We start from the raw sequence: 19299 nt of genomic DNA, 5'->3' as shown, positions 1-19299 counted from the left end.
TCAAAGGCTAAAGGAATACCTGAGTGGGAATAGGCTATGGAAGCTGAACATGAGAGTCTCCTAAAGAACGACACTTGGGTCATGTCCGATCTTCCACTTGAGAAGAAACCCATTGGCTGCAAATGGGTGTATAAAGTCAAGTATAAGGCTGATGGAACCCTTGATAAGTACAAGGCTTGCTTAGTATCTAAAGGGTTCTCGTAGAAAGAGGGCATTGACTATGAGGAGACATTTGATCTCACAACCAAAATGAGCACCATTCGGCTTGTCCTCACTATTTCAGCCCAGTTTGGATGGAAAATCCATCAAATGGACATCAAGAGTGCATTCCTCAATGGTGAGTTGTAGGAAGAGGTCTACATGATGCAACCTCCTAGTTTCAAGGTTGCCGATAAAGAACACCAGGTATGTAGATTGGTGAAAGCACTCTATTGGTTAGTTGATCAAGGCTTTCAGAGGAGTCCTTCTGATCCCAATCTGTATGTCAAGAATATTGGTGGTGATATCCTCTTCATCTACGTTGATGACTTGACCATCACTGGTAGTGCAACACATTTGATCAAGTAGATCAAACAGAATTTGTACTAGTCCTTTGACTTGATAGATTTGTGACTTCTGCATTATTGGCTCGGTTTAGAGGTTTGGCAGATAGATGGCCACTTTTTTATTTCTCAGTCAAAGTATGCCAAGAGTTTGCTGGATAAGTTTCAAATGCATGATTGCAAACCTGCATCTACACCAATGGAGAAAGGGGCTGAAACTATCAGCCAAATCGGATTCACCTGTGGTGAATGAATCAGTGTTCAGGCAACTAGTGGGCAGCCTCATCTATCTCACCGCCACTAGACTTGACCTTAGTTATGCTGTGACCTACATATCTCGCTTCATGACAACCCCTAAAGCTGAACATTGGGTTGAAACTAAGTGTGTGTTGAGATATGTGAAGGGCACTCTTGACTTTGGCATTTTGTACAGTAGAAGCAAAGATGCTAGCCTCATTGGTTTTACAGACTCAAATTTGGCAGATTTCGTTGATGACAGAAAGTCTACTTTTGGGTATGTTTTCAGTTTGGGCACAGGTGCAGTCACATGGACCAGCAAGAAGCAGCAGATAGTAGCTCTTTCCTCGGCTGAAGCAGAATATCGAGGAATTGTTAAGGCAGCTTGTGAGGCAGTTTGGCTTCAAAGGATGCTTCGTGACATGCAAATGTCTCAAGTAGGTCCTTCTCCCTTGTACTATGACAATCAAGGGGTGTTGAAACTTGCCAAAAATCTATTCTTCCATGAGGGGACCAAACACGTTGAGCTTCATTGTCATTTCATCCGCAAGCTTGTCGAAGATGGATTAGTAATGTTGTATTATGTTCCAATTGAGTACCAGACTGCAAATATCCTCACTAAGTCACTGAGCCCGAAGAAGCTTGTAAAATTTAGGGGGCAACTTGGTTTAGTTGCTAGAATGACCATTAAGGGAAGGTATTAAAGTATTTAATTAGTCATTAATAGTCATTTAGTGTAATATTAGTTTATTTTAGTTAATTTACATCTAGTAATTGCATATATGTCCTCTGTTATTGAATCAATCAATAATGCAATTACCATTACACATAGGACATTTGAAGGCTGTTTTATGTAGGTCCTCGTCTCTAACCCTTATCTAATTGTACCTTGGTCGTAGATTAATTTCGGAGAAATACACTGCTCTGTTAAGTTCACCAATCAATTCATTGATCTTGGGTATTTGATAGTGGTTTTTGATTGTCTTTTCGTTGACCCATCGTCATAGTCCCATCTTTTTTCTTAACCAAAACCACAGATGAGGTAAATGGCTGGAATTAGGGCATATGCGTCTCATATCTAATAGATCCTTAAGCGCTTTTTCAATCTCCTCCTTGTATCCTCTAGGATGACAATATGGAGTTGTGATGATTGGTTTTGCTCCCTCAAGCTCAATCATATGCTAGAAACCTCTATCTGGTGGTATCAAGCATAGTTGAACTACTCGCGACTCGGCTCGACTCGCCAAGCCCCTAAGAAAAAAACTCGGTGAAAACTCGGGAAAAACTCGGCGAAACTCGGCGAAAAACTCGGCAACGTAAAAACACGCTTAATTTTAATAAAAAATGCATTTTTTTTGCAAAATTTAATGAGAAGATGCATCCAATGAGTCAATAAATGATAACACAAAAGAAACAAGCTGATTCTAGATATATTTAAATGCAAAGTGTCTACAAAATCACATCCTCATGAGAAATGCTAATGGCTGGAAGCAAAATAGTAAATAGTTTTTGTAAAACCAAAAGTAAATACAACTTCCTCTTCCTAGCTCTAGCTAAAACTAGTTTCAAACTTTCATCATATTTGAAATTTCATCACTCATACTCATAGTTTCAAACTTTCAACTCTAAAATGTATAATACCAGGATTTCTTCAATGCTAATTATGTTGTTATATGGAGCCTAATCAGACTTGGAGGTTAAATTTTCCCTACTTCCATTAGCGCAGTTTCCCCCTATATTTTTCGACGGGGGTTTGGGGGCAGCGCCCCCAAGTTGGGGTCAAGGGGCATCGCCGAAGGATCCTGAAATTTGACTAAGTCTGGAAAATTGAAGAATCCTCATAGTTTCAAACTTTCAACTCTAAAATGTATAATACCAGGATTTCTTCAATGCTAATTATGTTGTTATATGGAGCCTAATCAGACTCGGAGGTTAAATTTTCCCTACTTCCATTAGCGCAGTTTCCCCCTATATTTTTCGACGGGGGTTTGGGGGCAGCGCCCCCAAGTTTGGGTCAAGGGGCATCGCCGAAGGATCCTGAAATTTGACTAAGTCTGGAAAATTGAAGAATCCTCCAAAAACTAGATTTTGCATTATAACTCCTGGAGGTCCGAAACCACTCTCAAACATCTTGACAGTATATATGGAATGTAACTTAAAGTATCACTTATACTTAAATGTTATATTCCATATATGAATCCTGACGGACAGACCAAAAAACTCGGCGATTACTTGAGGGCATAGTGGGCTCTCAGCGTGGCCCTTCCAAGCGAGTTTCCCCCTTCTCAGCCCAAAATCATATCGAAAAACAAAAAATGCATGTATTTTTTGCCGTTTCCTGCTGTTATGCTAACGTAGGCGAGTTTTTCTTTAAAACTTGGCGAGTTTTTGCGAGTTTTTGGCAAAAACTCGACGAGTTTTCCTGTCATTACTACTCGCCAGGTCCAAAAACTTGGCGAGTTTTTGTCACTCATCGAGTTTTCGGCGAGTGTGCCATCTCTATCAAGGATCCTATTGTGTATGTCCAATAAATATCACTAGGTAGGACACCCCATCTTTGGAGGGACTTGTATTTGTAATCAAACACTCAGCTGCCCATGCCACTTGGTCTCTATGAAAAACTCCCTCCATCTTCTTGATAGAAACAATCATGGGTCTTCCATTAGAAAGGCCATAGTGAACTACCTCCTTCCCATTAGATTTGAACTTCAACTCCATAGTTTGATAGCTCTGAGTATATTCAACAAGCAAGTGCAGCCACTGCACGCCTAAGACCAACTTTGTATCATTGATGCCAATAACATAGAAATCATCTTGCATCTTGTATCTCCCCTAAAGTCAACTCCATTTGCTGAATCCTTCAGCTGCAGGGAAGAGTACACCCGTTTGCCACTGTAACATTAAACCATTTGAAGTCTTCTGTCTTCAACCCCACTTTAGTCACTAGCCCCTCGTCAATGAAATTGTGAGTGGCTCCACTATCAATAAGAACTGTCACCCTTTGTCCTTGCAAAATTCCTCTAACACGGAAAGCATGATATGTAGGTGCCCCTAATAGTGCTGCTAGTGTACCTCCTGGATGCTCTTCTCCTTGGTCCTCTTGCTTAGCCTCATCCACAGCTATCTTAGTCTCAGGCTCATCATCCTTTAAATCCTCATTGGAGACCACCTCTATATGGTGTATTTGTCTCTTTCCCAAACACCTATGTCCCGGTTGGCATGGCTCTTTTCATGTGAAACATAGCTTTTTCCTCTGGAGTTCATTATTAGATACCTCAATTTGGTTTGGCTTGGGGGATAATACCTTGGGTGGATGCATGCTCTTCTATGAAGGTCTCTTCCGCACAATAGGAGATGCCTTCTTGGAATAGAACCTATTCTTAGCCATGGATTTTTTCAATTTAGAGCTCTCCTAATAGATTCTTGCAGTGAATTCGGATCAAATGCTCTTACCAATCCTTTGAGGGGTCAGTGAGGCTTTCTACGAAAAGTACACTGAGCCCCATTTTTGTCATGTCTGGAACCATCATCGAAAGCCTTTGAAATTCTGCTACAGTCTTCCACTATGCCCTCTTGCTTCAGCTGTGTTTGAAGTGAATCTTTGGATCCCTCCTGTCAAATCTCTTTGTGAAACTCTGGCTGAAGTCTTCTAAGGTAGTGATTGAGTCATGCCATTGGGTTAGTATGCCATGATACCACCATTCATATGCCACTCCCTTAAGATGCAATGCGGTAAACTTCATGGCCTCGTCTTCAAACATTGGATTCGAGGAGAAGTATGTGTCCAAGTTCTGCAACCAAGTTCTTACTGAACAGCCACCAGATCCATCAAAGATAGGAATGGTGATCTACCCCAAGCAGTGTTGAATGTCCTTTCAAGGCTGCCCATCATTTTTCTCCTCCTATGCCCATTCCTTGTTCTCATCTCATAGTTTTCTGTAAAGTACACATCTCTTTATATTGCAGTGCTTAAGGCATTGTATTCATTTTGATGTCTTGTCATTTCATCTCCCCGGCTGGATGGCTCTTCTTCCATGGGTGCTGCCCCTCCTTTTCTAGAAATTTGGCTCTAAAGGTTCTTGGATTAGGATTAGCTGAGACCTTATCACCACTAGAGCTACTCCCTTCAATACCATTTTGAATAGGTCTACCAACACTCAGCTGTTGGTTCAGTCCTCTTAGGAGCTGGACCATTTCAACCATGGCGTCCCTCATGTTGGCCTGAAACTCCTTGCTCTCCTTGATGAATTCTTGAGAGCTGTCTTCATCTTTGTCACACATGGCAGCCTCTTTTTTTTTTCCCTTTGCTGATATCTCAATTCTCTGTCACTAACAGTCATGAATCTGCATACACACTGGCTGTTAGGATGACAAACTCTGATACCACTGAAATATCCCACACTACACCAAGTAATTTATCAACTCAAAATCTCTATAACAAAATACATGATTTATAGTAATTGAGCAGAGCGAATCAATATCCACATTAAGCAATCGACATTATTCAAAGTGAACAAATTGCAGGGACAAATTGGAGATGGCTTCGATTACAATGAATCGGTGAATTCAAATTTACATTGCATAGGAATAAAACTCAGTTCTGATGATACCTGTTACAGAAAAGCCTCCTGATCTGGAGGTGATTGAGTGATGAGACTCACAAATTCACTCAGGAATATGGCTTGATCTGTGAGTGTGAGCTCTATGCCTCCATGACCCTTCCTGTCCTACTGGTTGCTCCGGTTAATCGATCCCTTTCTTTGCTGGTGTCGAGAGAGACACAGCAAAGTATCCTTGCCTCCTTGTCTGCACAGGAGTGACAGTTGATGATTGCCTAGTTGTGAGGATTTGCCCTTCTCTGCTTGGTCTGGGTTCACACCTAGTTCCTCAATTCTCCGTCGCCCAATAATCTGCAATGTTCAAAGAATCAACTGGAATAGCCCTGTGTGCTGAAAGAGAAATTATAAATAAAGAGGTAGGGGTGCCGTCCTACTTTCTATGGTATTTGGGGATTTTCGTCCTGTCAGACCCATGTGAAACTGGAATACACCCAATATCAGAATCTTTCATAAAATCTTTGAAAACAAAATCTGCTCTTACAAAATACCTGACAAGGCCAAAATCCAAAACAAGTGGGCCAGAGATGATGTAGGCCAGGAGGAAAATTAATTACAAATTTAATTGATCTTTTTATTTATATTTATATATTAAATTTTGATCTGCTCTTACAAAATACCTGACAAGGCCAAAATCCAAAACAAGTGGGCCAGAGATGATGTAGGCCAGGAGGAAAATTAATTACAAATTTAATTGATCTTTTTATTTATATTTATATATTAAATTTTGTTGGTGTTTAAAAACACTGTTAGGAAATGCTGGGCCGACCAGCTCATGATGGGTTCATGCTATTAATTGTAATTTTAACGATAGACAAACCAGAAAAGTGAAAAATCAAAACTAAACTTGATTGTTTGTTTCTTAAATTCTAAATATGCAATTAATTCTGGAAAAATCCACCTTTTGCTTAAGATATGTGAACTTTTTAAAATTCCTCTCACTGTCAAACTCTACAGCAGAGAAGAGAGTTCAAGGTCTCTGTGCCTACCATGGCATTTTAAAAACTCCACCAATCAGTTGCTGGAGAAGTAAATTGATGATAAAGTGATGATGAGCACTTCAGGATCTCCTTAACATCCAAATTCAAGCTTGAGCTGGCAAATGAATTTCTTCTTCTACAGATGAGAAACTCAGAGAGTTATGTCCACTTGATGATGGCAGAGACCTATCACAACTATGTGAGTGATTGGATCAAATTTTGTGGGTTCTACTATCTAAGCTTTGATACCACGTCAGAATTTGGAAACAGGTTCAGTTATCTGTAGATAAATCCATACAAGCATGAAGAGCAAAATGTGATGCAGATATATGTATCGTACCAATAGATGGCCAAAGATAACTGGCACTATGAGGTACACAAGATAAACAAACATTGTGAAAATGAGGTACAAAATCCATTTATTCATAGAAGACAATTGTCAAATCCTAATAGCTTGAGGTGTGTTAATCACCCTCAGAGCATGTCAGTGTCATTTCAATACAGATCCCAAGAATATCACAACTCAGATAAACTTGTTGGGTCTAAAGCAACAATTCCAAGGATAACAGAAGTTAACTTAATGGGTCTGAGAATAACACCTCCAAAGAAGACAATAGTCTATTTAAAGGGCCCAATATGTCAAGTTTACCATACTCCAAGAGGCTGCATGAGCATGGTATTATTGTATTATGGAGGTATAGACATTTTTTAATTTGTGTATATTCTATATCCATATATACTTCTGTGTCTTTTTTATTGACATGTAAATGTTGGGAGTTTGTGCAGAGCCAGACAGAAAATTTTATGCACAATAATACTTTTCTTTTTCGACAGATCCCCTTCGTTCAATAAGATATTACAAATATATAGGATGACTTGTCAAACTCCTATGACAACTCCACCAACCTCTCACACTAAATCCAGGCGGGTTATTCAATCACCTGAATTCTCTCCCTCCTATTTTTCACTCCTAAATCTCTACATGAGTTGTGTTAACAACTCACATTATTATGCTCACACACAATTACATGCTCACAATAATATAATATTAATTTGCTTCTCAACAACTCGATATTAACTTACATAACTCTTTTTTTATACACATATTAATAATGCTAACTTAAACACTCATGTGAGGACTAATTCCTAACAATAAATTCTAGGCATAACTGGGCACCAGCTGGTGAGACCACAAACAGGGGACCCAGCATTAATGCAGTCCAAGTTCATGAGCTCAATGGTCCAGTGAGTGCTTAAAGCTTGCAAGTGCAGTGGCACAGCAGGGATTTGAAACTGGGTGGCTGATTTAACAATGGTACAAGTGAAACATCAGACCATGCCCTTAACAGCATATTAACTTGTGTTGTGTTGTGTCTTGTATATGTGCAATTTCTTGCCTATGGTTCCTCACTTATCTTTTCCAATTTTTAGAAAATATGAAGATTTTATTTCTTTCATAAAGAGACAGTCAAATTTAATAGCCAAGTTGTTATCCATGGTTCACATTTGCATTCATTTCATGCATTTTTGAAGTTGCTTCGCCCTTATTATAGAGATCCAAGTTCTGGTGATTGATGATACTTCTGAAGAAAACATGCTAGCCAAAAATTTATTTACATGTACATCTTTCCTTTTTATCCTTGCAGTAAATTAAAGAACTTTTAAAATAAATTATAGCTAAACTTCTGAGAATATAATATTACTTATTATGACTCGAGAAGCGATTTTTAATTGTTATCTTTGATATTAGATGCAATTCTGAGGAAAATAAATGCAATTTCTTAATGCAGGTTGAAGCACATTCAGTGGAGAGAGCCCAAAGGAAGATCAAACGTCATCGTCCTCAGGTTGCTGCTACAACTAATGGATCTGAAATTAAAATGAGTGAAGAAACTCTTAACACTACTCAAAAACAAGTTGACAATGCTATGGAAATTGAAAAAATCTTGAATGAGAGCAATGGTAAGGATGAAATTGATATGGAAGTGGAAGAAGGTGAAGTTGAGTGTGATGTAGCTGTAGAAGTTCACAACATTCATGACAAAAAAGAAATGGCAGGTTTTTTCAGTGGTGGTCCTTCAAAATGGTAAGTTCATCTTTCATGGTTATGCTGACTTCTCTCTTATAATTGTTTATGTTTTTGAAAATTTACATGTTTCATGTGAAACTCTTTTTTAATTTTACAACTTTAGATCTCCATTTGAGGATAATAGTCCCTTTTGTCATTTAGACTTTTAACCCATAATAATTGGTTTTTTAAACTATGTTCTCTTGCAGGGATCCTTATTCAAGGGGAATTTCAGCACCTCTTTCCATGGAGCTTCTGCAATCTTCTCTTGGTATGTGTTTTGTCGAAGTCTACCTTGATTAATCATAATTTTTAGAAATCTTGGTTCAATATTTTGTGATATTGAATATTGCCACACATTGATGGTTATATTATTTACGAACAAGCATCAAAATAGCTCTAATTGGAATGTTTAGATTTCATGGGCTTTTTATGTCTCGATTTTAATTGTATCACTACAAGATACTTTGGAGAAATACCTTATGCTGGAGGTTGAAGATAATCAAATTCTACTAAGCAAGCCTCATTTAACTTCATTAAACTTTACCAATGACTAATTAACAAACCTATCTATAATTGAATTAGTGCATTTATCTTTTCACAGATTAACATTCAAATACATGTATTTTGATACAAATGTTTTTAAAATTTTCTTTTCAACATTTCAAGTCTAGATCCCTCATTAGGTATGTTTTTGGATTAATGATATGTTAATGGATTGCTTTCACTGTTCTTCAAATACATTGTGCAAGATGTTTTATGCTGAGTCGGCCAAATACCTAGTGATGTCTATTCTTCTTTGTTGGTAATGGAAAAAAGTACACTTACTCAATTCTTTATTTGATTAAGATAATGAACTAAAGGTTTCCAAGCATTGTTAATTTTCCAACCACTATCCTTATTAATGTTATTAATATTTATTGTATTACATGATTTCAGTGGCCTTCTTAAATGTCTTTTCACATAGTGATCTTCATTAGCTAACACCTTTGCTTTATCAACAAAGTATCATGTTTAATCGTGAGGTAGTGTTCTACCAAGGGCAATTTTTCCACCCTATTTTGTTCCTCTATTCTAGTTTAGATCTAATTGCTGGTTAGGGTTCGGGTTTGGCAGTTCACAGATTTCTATTTAACTTGGATTTGGTAGTTCACCAGTTTCTTTTTCACTCAGATTCAATTGTTCACCAATTTTATGTTTTACTTGTGTTTGGTATGGCTGTATGATACATACCAAATATTAAAAATATAATAAATTATCATAATTTGCACAAAATAAATGAAATTAAATACATTTTACATAGCTAAAATTGAAAATTTAATTTTAATTGTCAAAGATAAATTAAAATGGTTTATATTAGTGCAATTGCACATGGAAAATCAATACAACTCATCATGTTTCTCTTCATCAAGAGGATGAACATGATCAGTTGGTTCATTAGAACAATATGCAATGTCAATGCCACTCCCACAAGCTGCACCATGTGTGTACAATGTTGCAGCTTTGTGCCTCTCATTGTTGATTGAGACTAAGGAAAAATGTGGAATAGAATCATTCAAGTCAGGATTCTCTGCGCTCTACAGAGGAATACCTCGTAATCCCCTTCGTGTACTTGACTTGCTTGTTGAGAGGAGGTGCAAGCTGGAATGCACATACACTAGTTCCTCTGCCTTTACGCTACCAAATGAATCGTGCTGAACCGAGTGGATAAATAAATATGAACTTCAATTCTGTTAGCAGAAGAGAAACTCTCAATCTACAGTTTCCAAATAAAAGATAGTAGAAAATAAAGAATACATACTTGTGATAACTTCGATAGCAACAGATTGCAAGTAGACCGTTGATGATGAAGGTATCACTGTGTGTAAGCATCTTTTTTGTTCTTGTGTTGAAGAGTGCTAAGGCTGCGACTTGTTGACAGATAAACTTTCCAAGATCACCTACAACTATGTCCTCTACATCTGGATTTGGGAAGAGTGTAGTGAATGGTGACTTTTACCCATCACTAATTTCAATGTGTAGATAGTGGCACCCATTCGGGCAAAGAAAGTATCTCTGTGCTATAATACTTGGGCATCAAAGGAAGCACTAGTCCTTGCAGTAGGGTGAAGATTGTTCCTCCGTTCAATTACAATTCTTTTCACCTGCTTGAATTTTTTTTAAGATGGGTTTTGCTCTGTAGTTGCTATCATGCACCATTTTTTTTGACATGGAGTCAATCACATTTCGTATCTTGTTCAAATATGGCTGAACCATATTAGGGAATCTAATCATAGTCAAAATGGGCTCAGTGTAGCTCAAGACAAACTCCACACAGGTCCACTACTCATCATTCAGGACTAGTGCTTTGACACATGGTCCTTTTTGTACTAGTCTGCCTTCATACTCTACAAAGGTTGCTGATTACCATGGTGCTTAATGCCTTTCACACCTTTATAGGTTGTCTCATGATGATTATGAGAGGTGAATTGAGTCTCAACAACTTAATATGGTGCTCAAAAAATAAAAACAAATTGAATAAATTAAAGTTTATATATCAAGTTTGTTCTCAAAAATTTAAATTTAAAAGATGAAGTAGTTGTTGTAAAATAACCTTTAAACTGAGTTTAACAAAAAATAAATAATTTGAAATTTAAAAAATTTAAATTCAATATTTTCAACTTTGAGGACTCGAGGGCAGCAAATGACATGTGGTGATTAGTTATGAACATTTGTGTCTCATTAGCCTTAGTGTAAAGTTGTTTTATGATTCAGACACTTGATCTATGTGTGAAGCTTTTGTATTATCAAGTTGAGTGAGTGAACGACACATGGTGTTCAAAATATATGCCCGTTTCTCGCCTCAACCAACCCCACAACTCAATCATTTTTAATATTGTTTGTTATGATTTGGTTTATCTATTGAGCTCCATTGCCTCGATGGATTCTCTCAGGATGTTGGCAATGAAGTTTGCATCTTAACTTGCCCCTCATGATTGACTACCTCAAAAAGTATTGCCCTTTAGGGCACATTGCAATGACATTAATTAGGGGCCTGCTTTTACAATCTTCACATCAATTAGAAACAATGGACACCTTTGTTTCTGCTCATAAATCCTTAAGGAACTGCAATGAAATATTTGCAAATTTTCTTTTCTTTGCCAATAAAATGATGTGTACCTTTTTGTAACTTGTATACCTTTTGGGGGCCTCATTTACCCCCCTCGCCATTTCCTGCCAGTATGATGATCTTATGAAGTTGAAAAGAAGCTCATTAGTGTAAATACAATGCACAATGAGCTCATTTGTATTGTCTTTCACCTCATTTTGAAATGTCATTTATAAAAGGCCTGCATCCTTTGTTCTTTGGTGGGAAAAAAAGGTACAATGCTTTTCATTTGAAGACAGTGTTGCAAGAAAGAGAAGTGTGAAGCTACTATTGGAGTACTTGAGGAGAGCCTTGTAAGTGGCTTCTAGGATCCTTTCTTTGCCAAAGGATGAGACTTCAATTGAGATTTTTTGGATGCACTATTTGCTTCCTAATGCTTTTTGATATATGCAAGAACATGTCCTATTGCCAAGCTATGTTTGGTTAGCTCACTGCAAGCTGTGATTTCTTGACCAACAAATCTCACATGGGCTTTCAACCAACTATAGGAGCTCATATGATCATTTTGGTAATAATTACAGCATCAAAACTAACCCTTGCCTCTAGGATGCTATTCAATTATTGTGTCACATGTCACCAACTGATGAAAAAGAGTCAATTTTTTGAAAAAGCCTTAGCTGACCTTTGGCCCATAGAACTAGAACTCCCAACAATTCTAGAATATATTGTATTATATAAACAATTATCAGGAAAAAATAATTCAACCCTTGGCTACCTTTATTTGTTGAAAAAATGAACAAGATATTAAAAGACAACAATAGGCCATTTTAAAAAGCAACAGAAGCTCTTGTGAAGGTTGGAAAGGGAAAAAACAAACAAACATAAAAGACACCAAAAACTTGAATGGAGATTCTTTTTATTGCAAACTCCTCAATCTTCCTGGCACTTATCTAACACTCCTTGAGGGTGAGGGTATGATGTTTGAAGGCAAAGAAAATTTGCAGCTTTGAGCAATGAGTTGAAATGGAGTTCTGAGTGATTGAGGAACAAAAGCTAGGGATTTTGTTTTGTTTTTGTCCTTTGGTTTTAATTGATTTCTATGTCACTTTTTAGGGTCAGTTTAGGTTTTTATCTTTTTTAATTCAAAAAAGTGTTATTTTGAAACTCTTTACAGCTGGTTCTGGGCTATTTGAATGAGCCTGAAGACATTCTCAAAAGAAGGGGCTAGGTAACAAACTTGGTCTGGACAATGCAAATTAGAAATGTCCTTTTGCAACAAGTTGTATGATTTAGTATGATATTTTGAGCCTTCTCAATATGTGTCCAATCCACTGTCCCTAAACTGGAGACCCAGACCCATAAAAAAACTAATATCAGCACTGAAGAGGAGATCAATTTACAATCTCTATAGATGAGGCAGGATAGAGCAAAATAAGCAGGGCATTGCATAACAGAATTATTAGAAGATGGTAGTCTGTTGGGTGGGCTGACTGGTAGAGAGGGGGTGTCATCAGGCAAATAATCCAGGTTGGGGGATGACAGCCCTTAATTACTAGAGGGTAAGAGATTGACCCCCTCCAAGTAATAAAAAAAACTGTGGTTGATTCTGAATGACCTGCTTCCAAGAAATATTTAACTAAAGAAGTTGGGATAATGAAGAGACTTCAAAACTGAAGGCTGTTGCCTGAGCATCAGTTTTGTTAGAATGTTTATTTTAAATTTTTTTGGAAAGGAAGATTTTAGATCTTGACTAAATGTGTAGTTGCTTAAAGTTAATGGTAATTCTCTCATCCGGTAATGAACTGACTTGCACAAGTGTCTCATTATTTTGTCCTCCTATTGATCATATACCCCCCAGGTCAGAAATTACAATGTGTACACCCAGAGCATATATATATCCATTTGCTGGGCCGCCTTCTGAGCTGTCATTTCATTCATTCACTGCTGCCACTTCCCTCAAGTTCCAGGTACTTCTGGAACTTTGTTTAATGGCTATAACAAGGGAGGATGCACATTTGCATCTCTGGACTTTCTCCTTGAGCTTGGGGAATGTCTCAAGTGGAAGATTTAAGACATTTTGTTCAAATTCAGAAAACAAGTAATCTACAGTGGAAAACTGATCCACAGTTTTATCATTTGAAATATTGGCAGATCCGCAGATTGCAGTAATTTTGGCAACCGAAATACTGGCACCATGTTTCAGTTCAGCTTCCTCAATTACAATTCCCAAGAGCGACTCAACATTCCTCCAAAGAACTTAGGCCATTCCTATGACTGTCATCTTGGATTAACAAGTCAAGATACTTCTTCACAAGTTCACAAATATTCTGTTGGTGTTGAAATGAATAGCTAGTTCGGATTATATTTTAATGTGTTTCCTTATGGCAATTAAAATATTATCATATTGTAATAAGGTTAAGCGTCTACATGTCTAATAGGGCTGGGCCCAAAATGAAACGTGTTATAACTTGCAAGTTATGTAGGCTCCAAATTGGGCGCCAAAAGGGCAAAACTAAAATATGTTAAAATAGTGGCAATTTGGTTAAAGCCGAATTGGAAAACTTAAACATGAATCTTGTATATAAACAAGATTCATTTTACACTTCAAGTACATCACATCATCTTCATCGAGTGCCGTTAGCCTTATGTAAATTCAGTCAGCGAACTTCAAAGGAAGGAAGAGATCTAAGTCTTCATACTGCTACAAGTCTATCCGATCATTGAGCGAATCCATTGAACAGCTTGCTGGGCAAGGTGGTGTCCTATACTTCAGCAATCTCCTTCTCCAAGTGGTGTCGATATTCTGCTCTCTTTGAAGATATACCACAGCTGCATATACTTGGTTTAGTCTGCCCTAGATTGGCACTACAATCAGATAAGTAATCTGATTCATGTAATCTGCTTATAAATAAAGGAACCGATCTGAATCTTTGATGCTGGGTTTTTCCTCCAAGAGGGAGGTTTTCCCAGGGTACTTGTGTCTTGTGTTGTGTACTTTATTGTTATTTCTGCTTATTCTCAATCTGATTATAGTTTAAGTAACTAGATTAACATCTGATTGCCTAAAAACATGGTATCAGAGCCAAGTTCGAAGTAGGGGTAATCAGATTGATTGTAGTCATTCGTCCTCTTTCATTTGCTCTTATCACTTCATTCGAAATGTTGAACTGTCTCAGGGTTGAAGATAGATTGGATGGTGCATCCAACTTCACGTCATGGAGATTCCGAATCATGCTTGCATTAAATGGAAGTGATCTTGCAGACTTTGTGGAGAGATCATCCATTGAACCTGAGGCAGAAGAGGAAAAGACTTCATGGAGGAAGAAAGATTTTCAAGCTCAGAGAATGCTGGTTGACTCTGTGAAGGATCATATTGTACTTATCATCTCTAAGATGAAGACTACCAGCGAAATGTTCAAGACAATGGAAGAGATGTACGAAATCAACAACACCAGCCGTGCCCTAGCTTTGAAGCAACAACTTCATCACATCAAGATGATGAAAGGTGTATCCGTCATAGCATACTTCATCAGGATTTCTGATTTGAGAGATCAACTCTCATCCATTGGGAAGGTTGTTGATGACAGTGACTTGACCATGCTTGCTCTCAATGGTCTTCCGACATCTTGGGAGTATTACATTCAAGGAATTAGTGCAAGATCAGAACTTCCCAAGTTCGATCGTTTGAGAGCAGATTGCATACAAGAAGAGTCACGGTTGATAGCAAGAGGAATTGAGCGTGATCATTATGATGTAGACAATCAAGTCCTTGCTTCGCATATGGTTATTGGCAAAGGAAGGAAGTGGGATAGAGACATAGATTCAGATCCTGCCCCTAAATTAAAAGGAAGGACTTATCTCACATCTAGTGCTTTAAGTGTGACAAGTATGGTCATTTTGCTCGAGATTGCAAATTCAGGTCTTGCTTCTTCTGCAGAAGTTGGCATAGGGACATCTCAAGAGGAACAAAGGTCAAATGAAGACTTCCTTTTCTAAAAGGAGGAAATGTTAGAGGGAGCTTGACATCTTTAGCTTCAGAGGGAGCTTGTCAAGCTCAGAGGGAGCCAGTTTCTTTCAGCTTCAGAGAAAGCCTCATCTTTTGGGTAATGCATTCTTCTTTGGGAGAAGTTTTTCGTTCCACCCTCTGCTAGTAGGTATGGTGGATCCACCCTCTGCGAGTAGGCATGGTGGTGATGTATTCTTCTTTGGGAGAAGTTTGAGGTGAAAGCCCTCATTCCACTCTCTGCGAGTAGGCATGGTGGACCCACCCTCTACGAGTAGGTATGGTGGGCATCATTGAAGAAATTCCACCCTTTGCGAGTAGGTATGGTGGGTATCATGGAAGAAATTCCATGATGAGTTCATTCACCCTCCGGGAGTAGCTATGGTGAACGTATCATTTGTTTCATCCATAGGAGTAGCCATGATGGTTGCCACTATGTGACTTGATTATTCATAGAATCCTCTCTAGCTAAGAGGGAGTGTTGAAATGAATAGCTAGTTCGGATTATATTTTAATGTGTTTCCTTATGGCAATTAAAATATTATCATATTGTAATAAGGTTAAGCGTCTACATGTCTAATAGGGCTGGGCCCAAAATGAAACGTGTTTTAACTTGCAAGTTATGTAGGCCCCAAATTGGGCACCAAAAGGGCAAAACTAAAATATTTTAAAATAGCAGCAATTTGGTTAAAGCCGACTTGGAAAACTTCAACATGAATCTTGTATATAAACAAGATTCATTTTACACTTCAAGTACATCACATCATCTTCATCAAGTTCCGTTAGCCTTATGTAAATTCAGTTAGCGAACTTCAAAGGAAGGAAGAGATCTAAGTCTTCATACTACTGCAAGTCTATCCGATCATTGAGCGAATCCATTGAACAGCTTGCTGGGCAAGGTGGTGTCCTATACTTCAGCGATCTCCTTCTCCAAGTGGTGTCCATATTCTGCTCTCTCTGAAGATATACCACAGTTGCATATACTTGGTTTAGTCTGCCCTAGATTGGCACTACAATCAGATAAGTAATTTGATTCATGTAATTTGCTTATAAACAGAGTTACCCGGGGACACGTCCCCGACCTGAAAACCTCCGTCCCCGTCCCGGGGACGTTTCGGGGACTTGGGGATGGCCAGGGGACGTTTCCCCCCGTCCCCAAATTGTCTTGCATTTTGAGGGGACGTCCCCGAAACGGGGGGATGCCTGCCCTAGCTTTGGGGGACGTCCGTACGTCCCGGGGATGGCTGGGACGTCCCCAATCCGTCCCAGGGACGGCTGGGACGTCCCCCATATCTAAGGCCATTAAAAAATATTAAAAAAAGAAAAAAAGTTGTATTTTCAATTTTTTTTCAAAATTTTCTAATATAGGCCCCTTATTAATTCAAATTGTTATTAAAAATTAAAAGATAACATTAATTAAATTTTAAATTTATTAATTTAATTCATAATTTTGACAATGAAACTATATGGCAGCAGTGTAGCCTTTGGGTATTTTGACACAGAGATTAGAAAATCGCCCAAAAATTGCCAAACTCGGCGAGTCAATAGAAAAATAACACCCAACGCCTTTATTAAAAAATAAGTTTTTTTGGCCTCACGGGGTGCTGCCCCTCGACCCCATCTTGTATCACGACAGGGAGCGCGCAAGGGGCGATGCCCCTTAACGCCACCTTGGGGGCGCTGCCCCCAAACCCCCATTGAAAAATATGGGGGGAAATTGCGTTGATAGAAGTAGGGAAAATTTAACCTCTTTGTTTTGACATTTTGTATGTTATTTCTTTAATATCTATTATGATATGCATATTGACAATGTGAATGAATTGAAATTCTGATTTATGAATGCATAATTGCATATCGTCTATTGAGTATTAACAATGTTGTATGTTCAGAATTTACATTCTAAAATGTTTTCAACTTTTCATAGTATCATACACATGCTATATCCATGTTTTATTGTTTTCATATGAATATAATGTATGTATGCATGCTTTATCCATGTTTTCATATGAACATTTAGAATTTTGAAATTTTCCTATATATTTTAAATTTTTCCTATATTTTATATAGCCGTCCCCTTTGCCATCCCCCGCCGTCCCCAAATTTGGCAAAAAAATTTGCCGTCCCGGAAACGCGTCCCGCCATCCCCTGCCATCCCCGTCCTGGAAACTTGGGGTAACTTTGCTTATAAATAAAGGAACCGATCTGAATCTTTGATGCTGGGTTTTTCCTCCAAGAGGGAGGTTTTCCCAGGGTACTTGTGTCTTGTGTTGTGTACTTTATTGTTATTTCTGCTTATTCTCAATCTGATTATAGTTTAAGTAACTAGATTAACATCTGATTGCCTAAAAACAACAGTTGGCTCTGATACCATATTGAAGAACATGGCTAGATGACCAATGTAAATGGATTACACACAATTGAGAACATTATTGATTCAGAACTTTTAATTTGGAGTATGATTGAACAATGTCCATCACACCCCATAACTGACTTTACAACCTACTTCTAACTAAGTATTTAAATATTAGCCCTAATGCTGAGCTGACTCTCTTATATATATATATATATATAAAAGTTCTGGTCATTGTTCTAGTTGCTAGATGTTATGAATGTTAACTACTCCTGTTTTGATTCATGATTTCTTGTTTTCGTAATCAGAAAATGTTTTTAGAAAGTGGGTTCTGCTTGTTCAAAGCAAACATCTCATTTGTTAACACTTGAAATATGCAGGTACTGAATTATTAGATGCAGTACAAGGAAATAGTTTGCAGAAGACAAGCCAATCCACGGAGGATTTGAAGGCCACAATATCAGGAGTAGAACAGACAGCAGTTGTGCTGGAGGAGCAGGACAAAATCTCACCTGGATTAGTGTCTTTAAAGGCAACTGATATTCAAAGTAACGAGCAAGTTATAAAGATTTCTGCAAATGAACCTCAGAGTTTGCAAGATGCCATAAAGGATAATTCAAGAAGAAAGAAGAAGAAAAAAGCTGCAAAAAGTTAAATCTTACTGTCTTCACAAATCTGGTGCTAGTCAGCAGTTTTTCGTGAATGCTGTCATTATTTTTCAGCACAAATATACAAGGCCTTCGCAGATTAGTCTACTCAATAACGAGTTCAATCTTCAAATTCAAAAACTATCGTACTAGTAAATGCTGAGCTCAATGCTAAAAACATCATAAAGCAGACAAAAGATGTAAAGTTGCACTCAGTTATCTAGTGCATGGTGCATTTACTTGGTGTTCCTTACCTCCTTATTGCAACACCAGGCCATGTATCACTATGACTGAGCAACATGAGTGGTTTCAGGCCGGCCTTTTACTGGTAGGTTGTTTTCTGATATTCATCTTGGCTATTTTTTTTGTCAGGATTGTTTAAAAGTTGAGTCAGTTTCCGGCATATATTGTGCAAGTGAAGTTTGTTTGCAATGAGCATGCCAACTTGACTTGGAATGTATAATTGTAATGCATTGCCTATATCCATCTGGGATGGGGTTGCATTTCGTTTTTAAATAATTGGACTAACCTCAAATATTTTCTCTTTGTTTTTCAAGTTTCTTTATCTCATTTTCATATAATATGTTGAGGCAAGTGAGAGCAAGGAGGTATTATAATTATTTGCATCACCTATGTTGATAGTAGTAACATCTAATTGTTTAAGATATCTATTGAAATAGTTGAGGTTAATTTAAAGGGTTGATTGTATTGTCTGATAGGCTGGCTGGTATCACGATCCTTTGGTAGTAGCTAAATTAGTTTATACTT

General features: G+C 37.8%; 1 protein-coding gene across 1 annotated transcript in view; it reads left to right on the top strand.

Annotated features, from left to right (window-relative positions):
• The window catches only part of LOC131073616 (exosome complex component RRP45A), a 40166-nt gene extending 21079 nt beyond the window's left edge, over window positions 1-19087 (top strand). Inside the window, exons 8-10 of the mRNA XM_058010093.2 lie at window positions 8166-8461; window positions 8653-8714; window positions 18265-19087. Of these exons, the coding sequence (XP_057866076.1) occupies window positions 8166-8461; window positions 8653-8714; window positions 18265-18539 (633 nt within the window). The 3' untranslated portion in view covers window positions 18540-19087. The remainder of the gene's footprint in view (window positions 1-8165; window positions 8462-8652; window positions 8715-18264) is intronic.
• Window positions 19088-19299: the final 212 nt, after the last annotated feature.

The sequence above is a fragment of the Cryptomeria japonica genome, chromosome 11, assembly GCF_030272615.1.
Source record: "Cryptomeria japonica chromosome 11, Sugi_1.0, whole genome shotgun sequence".
Taxonomy (NCBI): Eukaryota; Viridiplantae; Streptophyta; class Pinopsida; order Cupressales; family Cupressaceae; genus Cryptomeria; species Cryptomeria japonica.
This window is presented reverse-complemented; position numbering and strand designations above follow the sequence as displayed.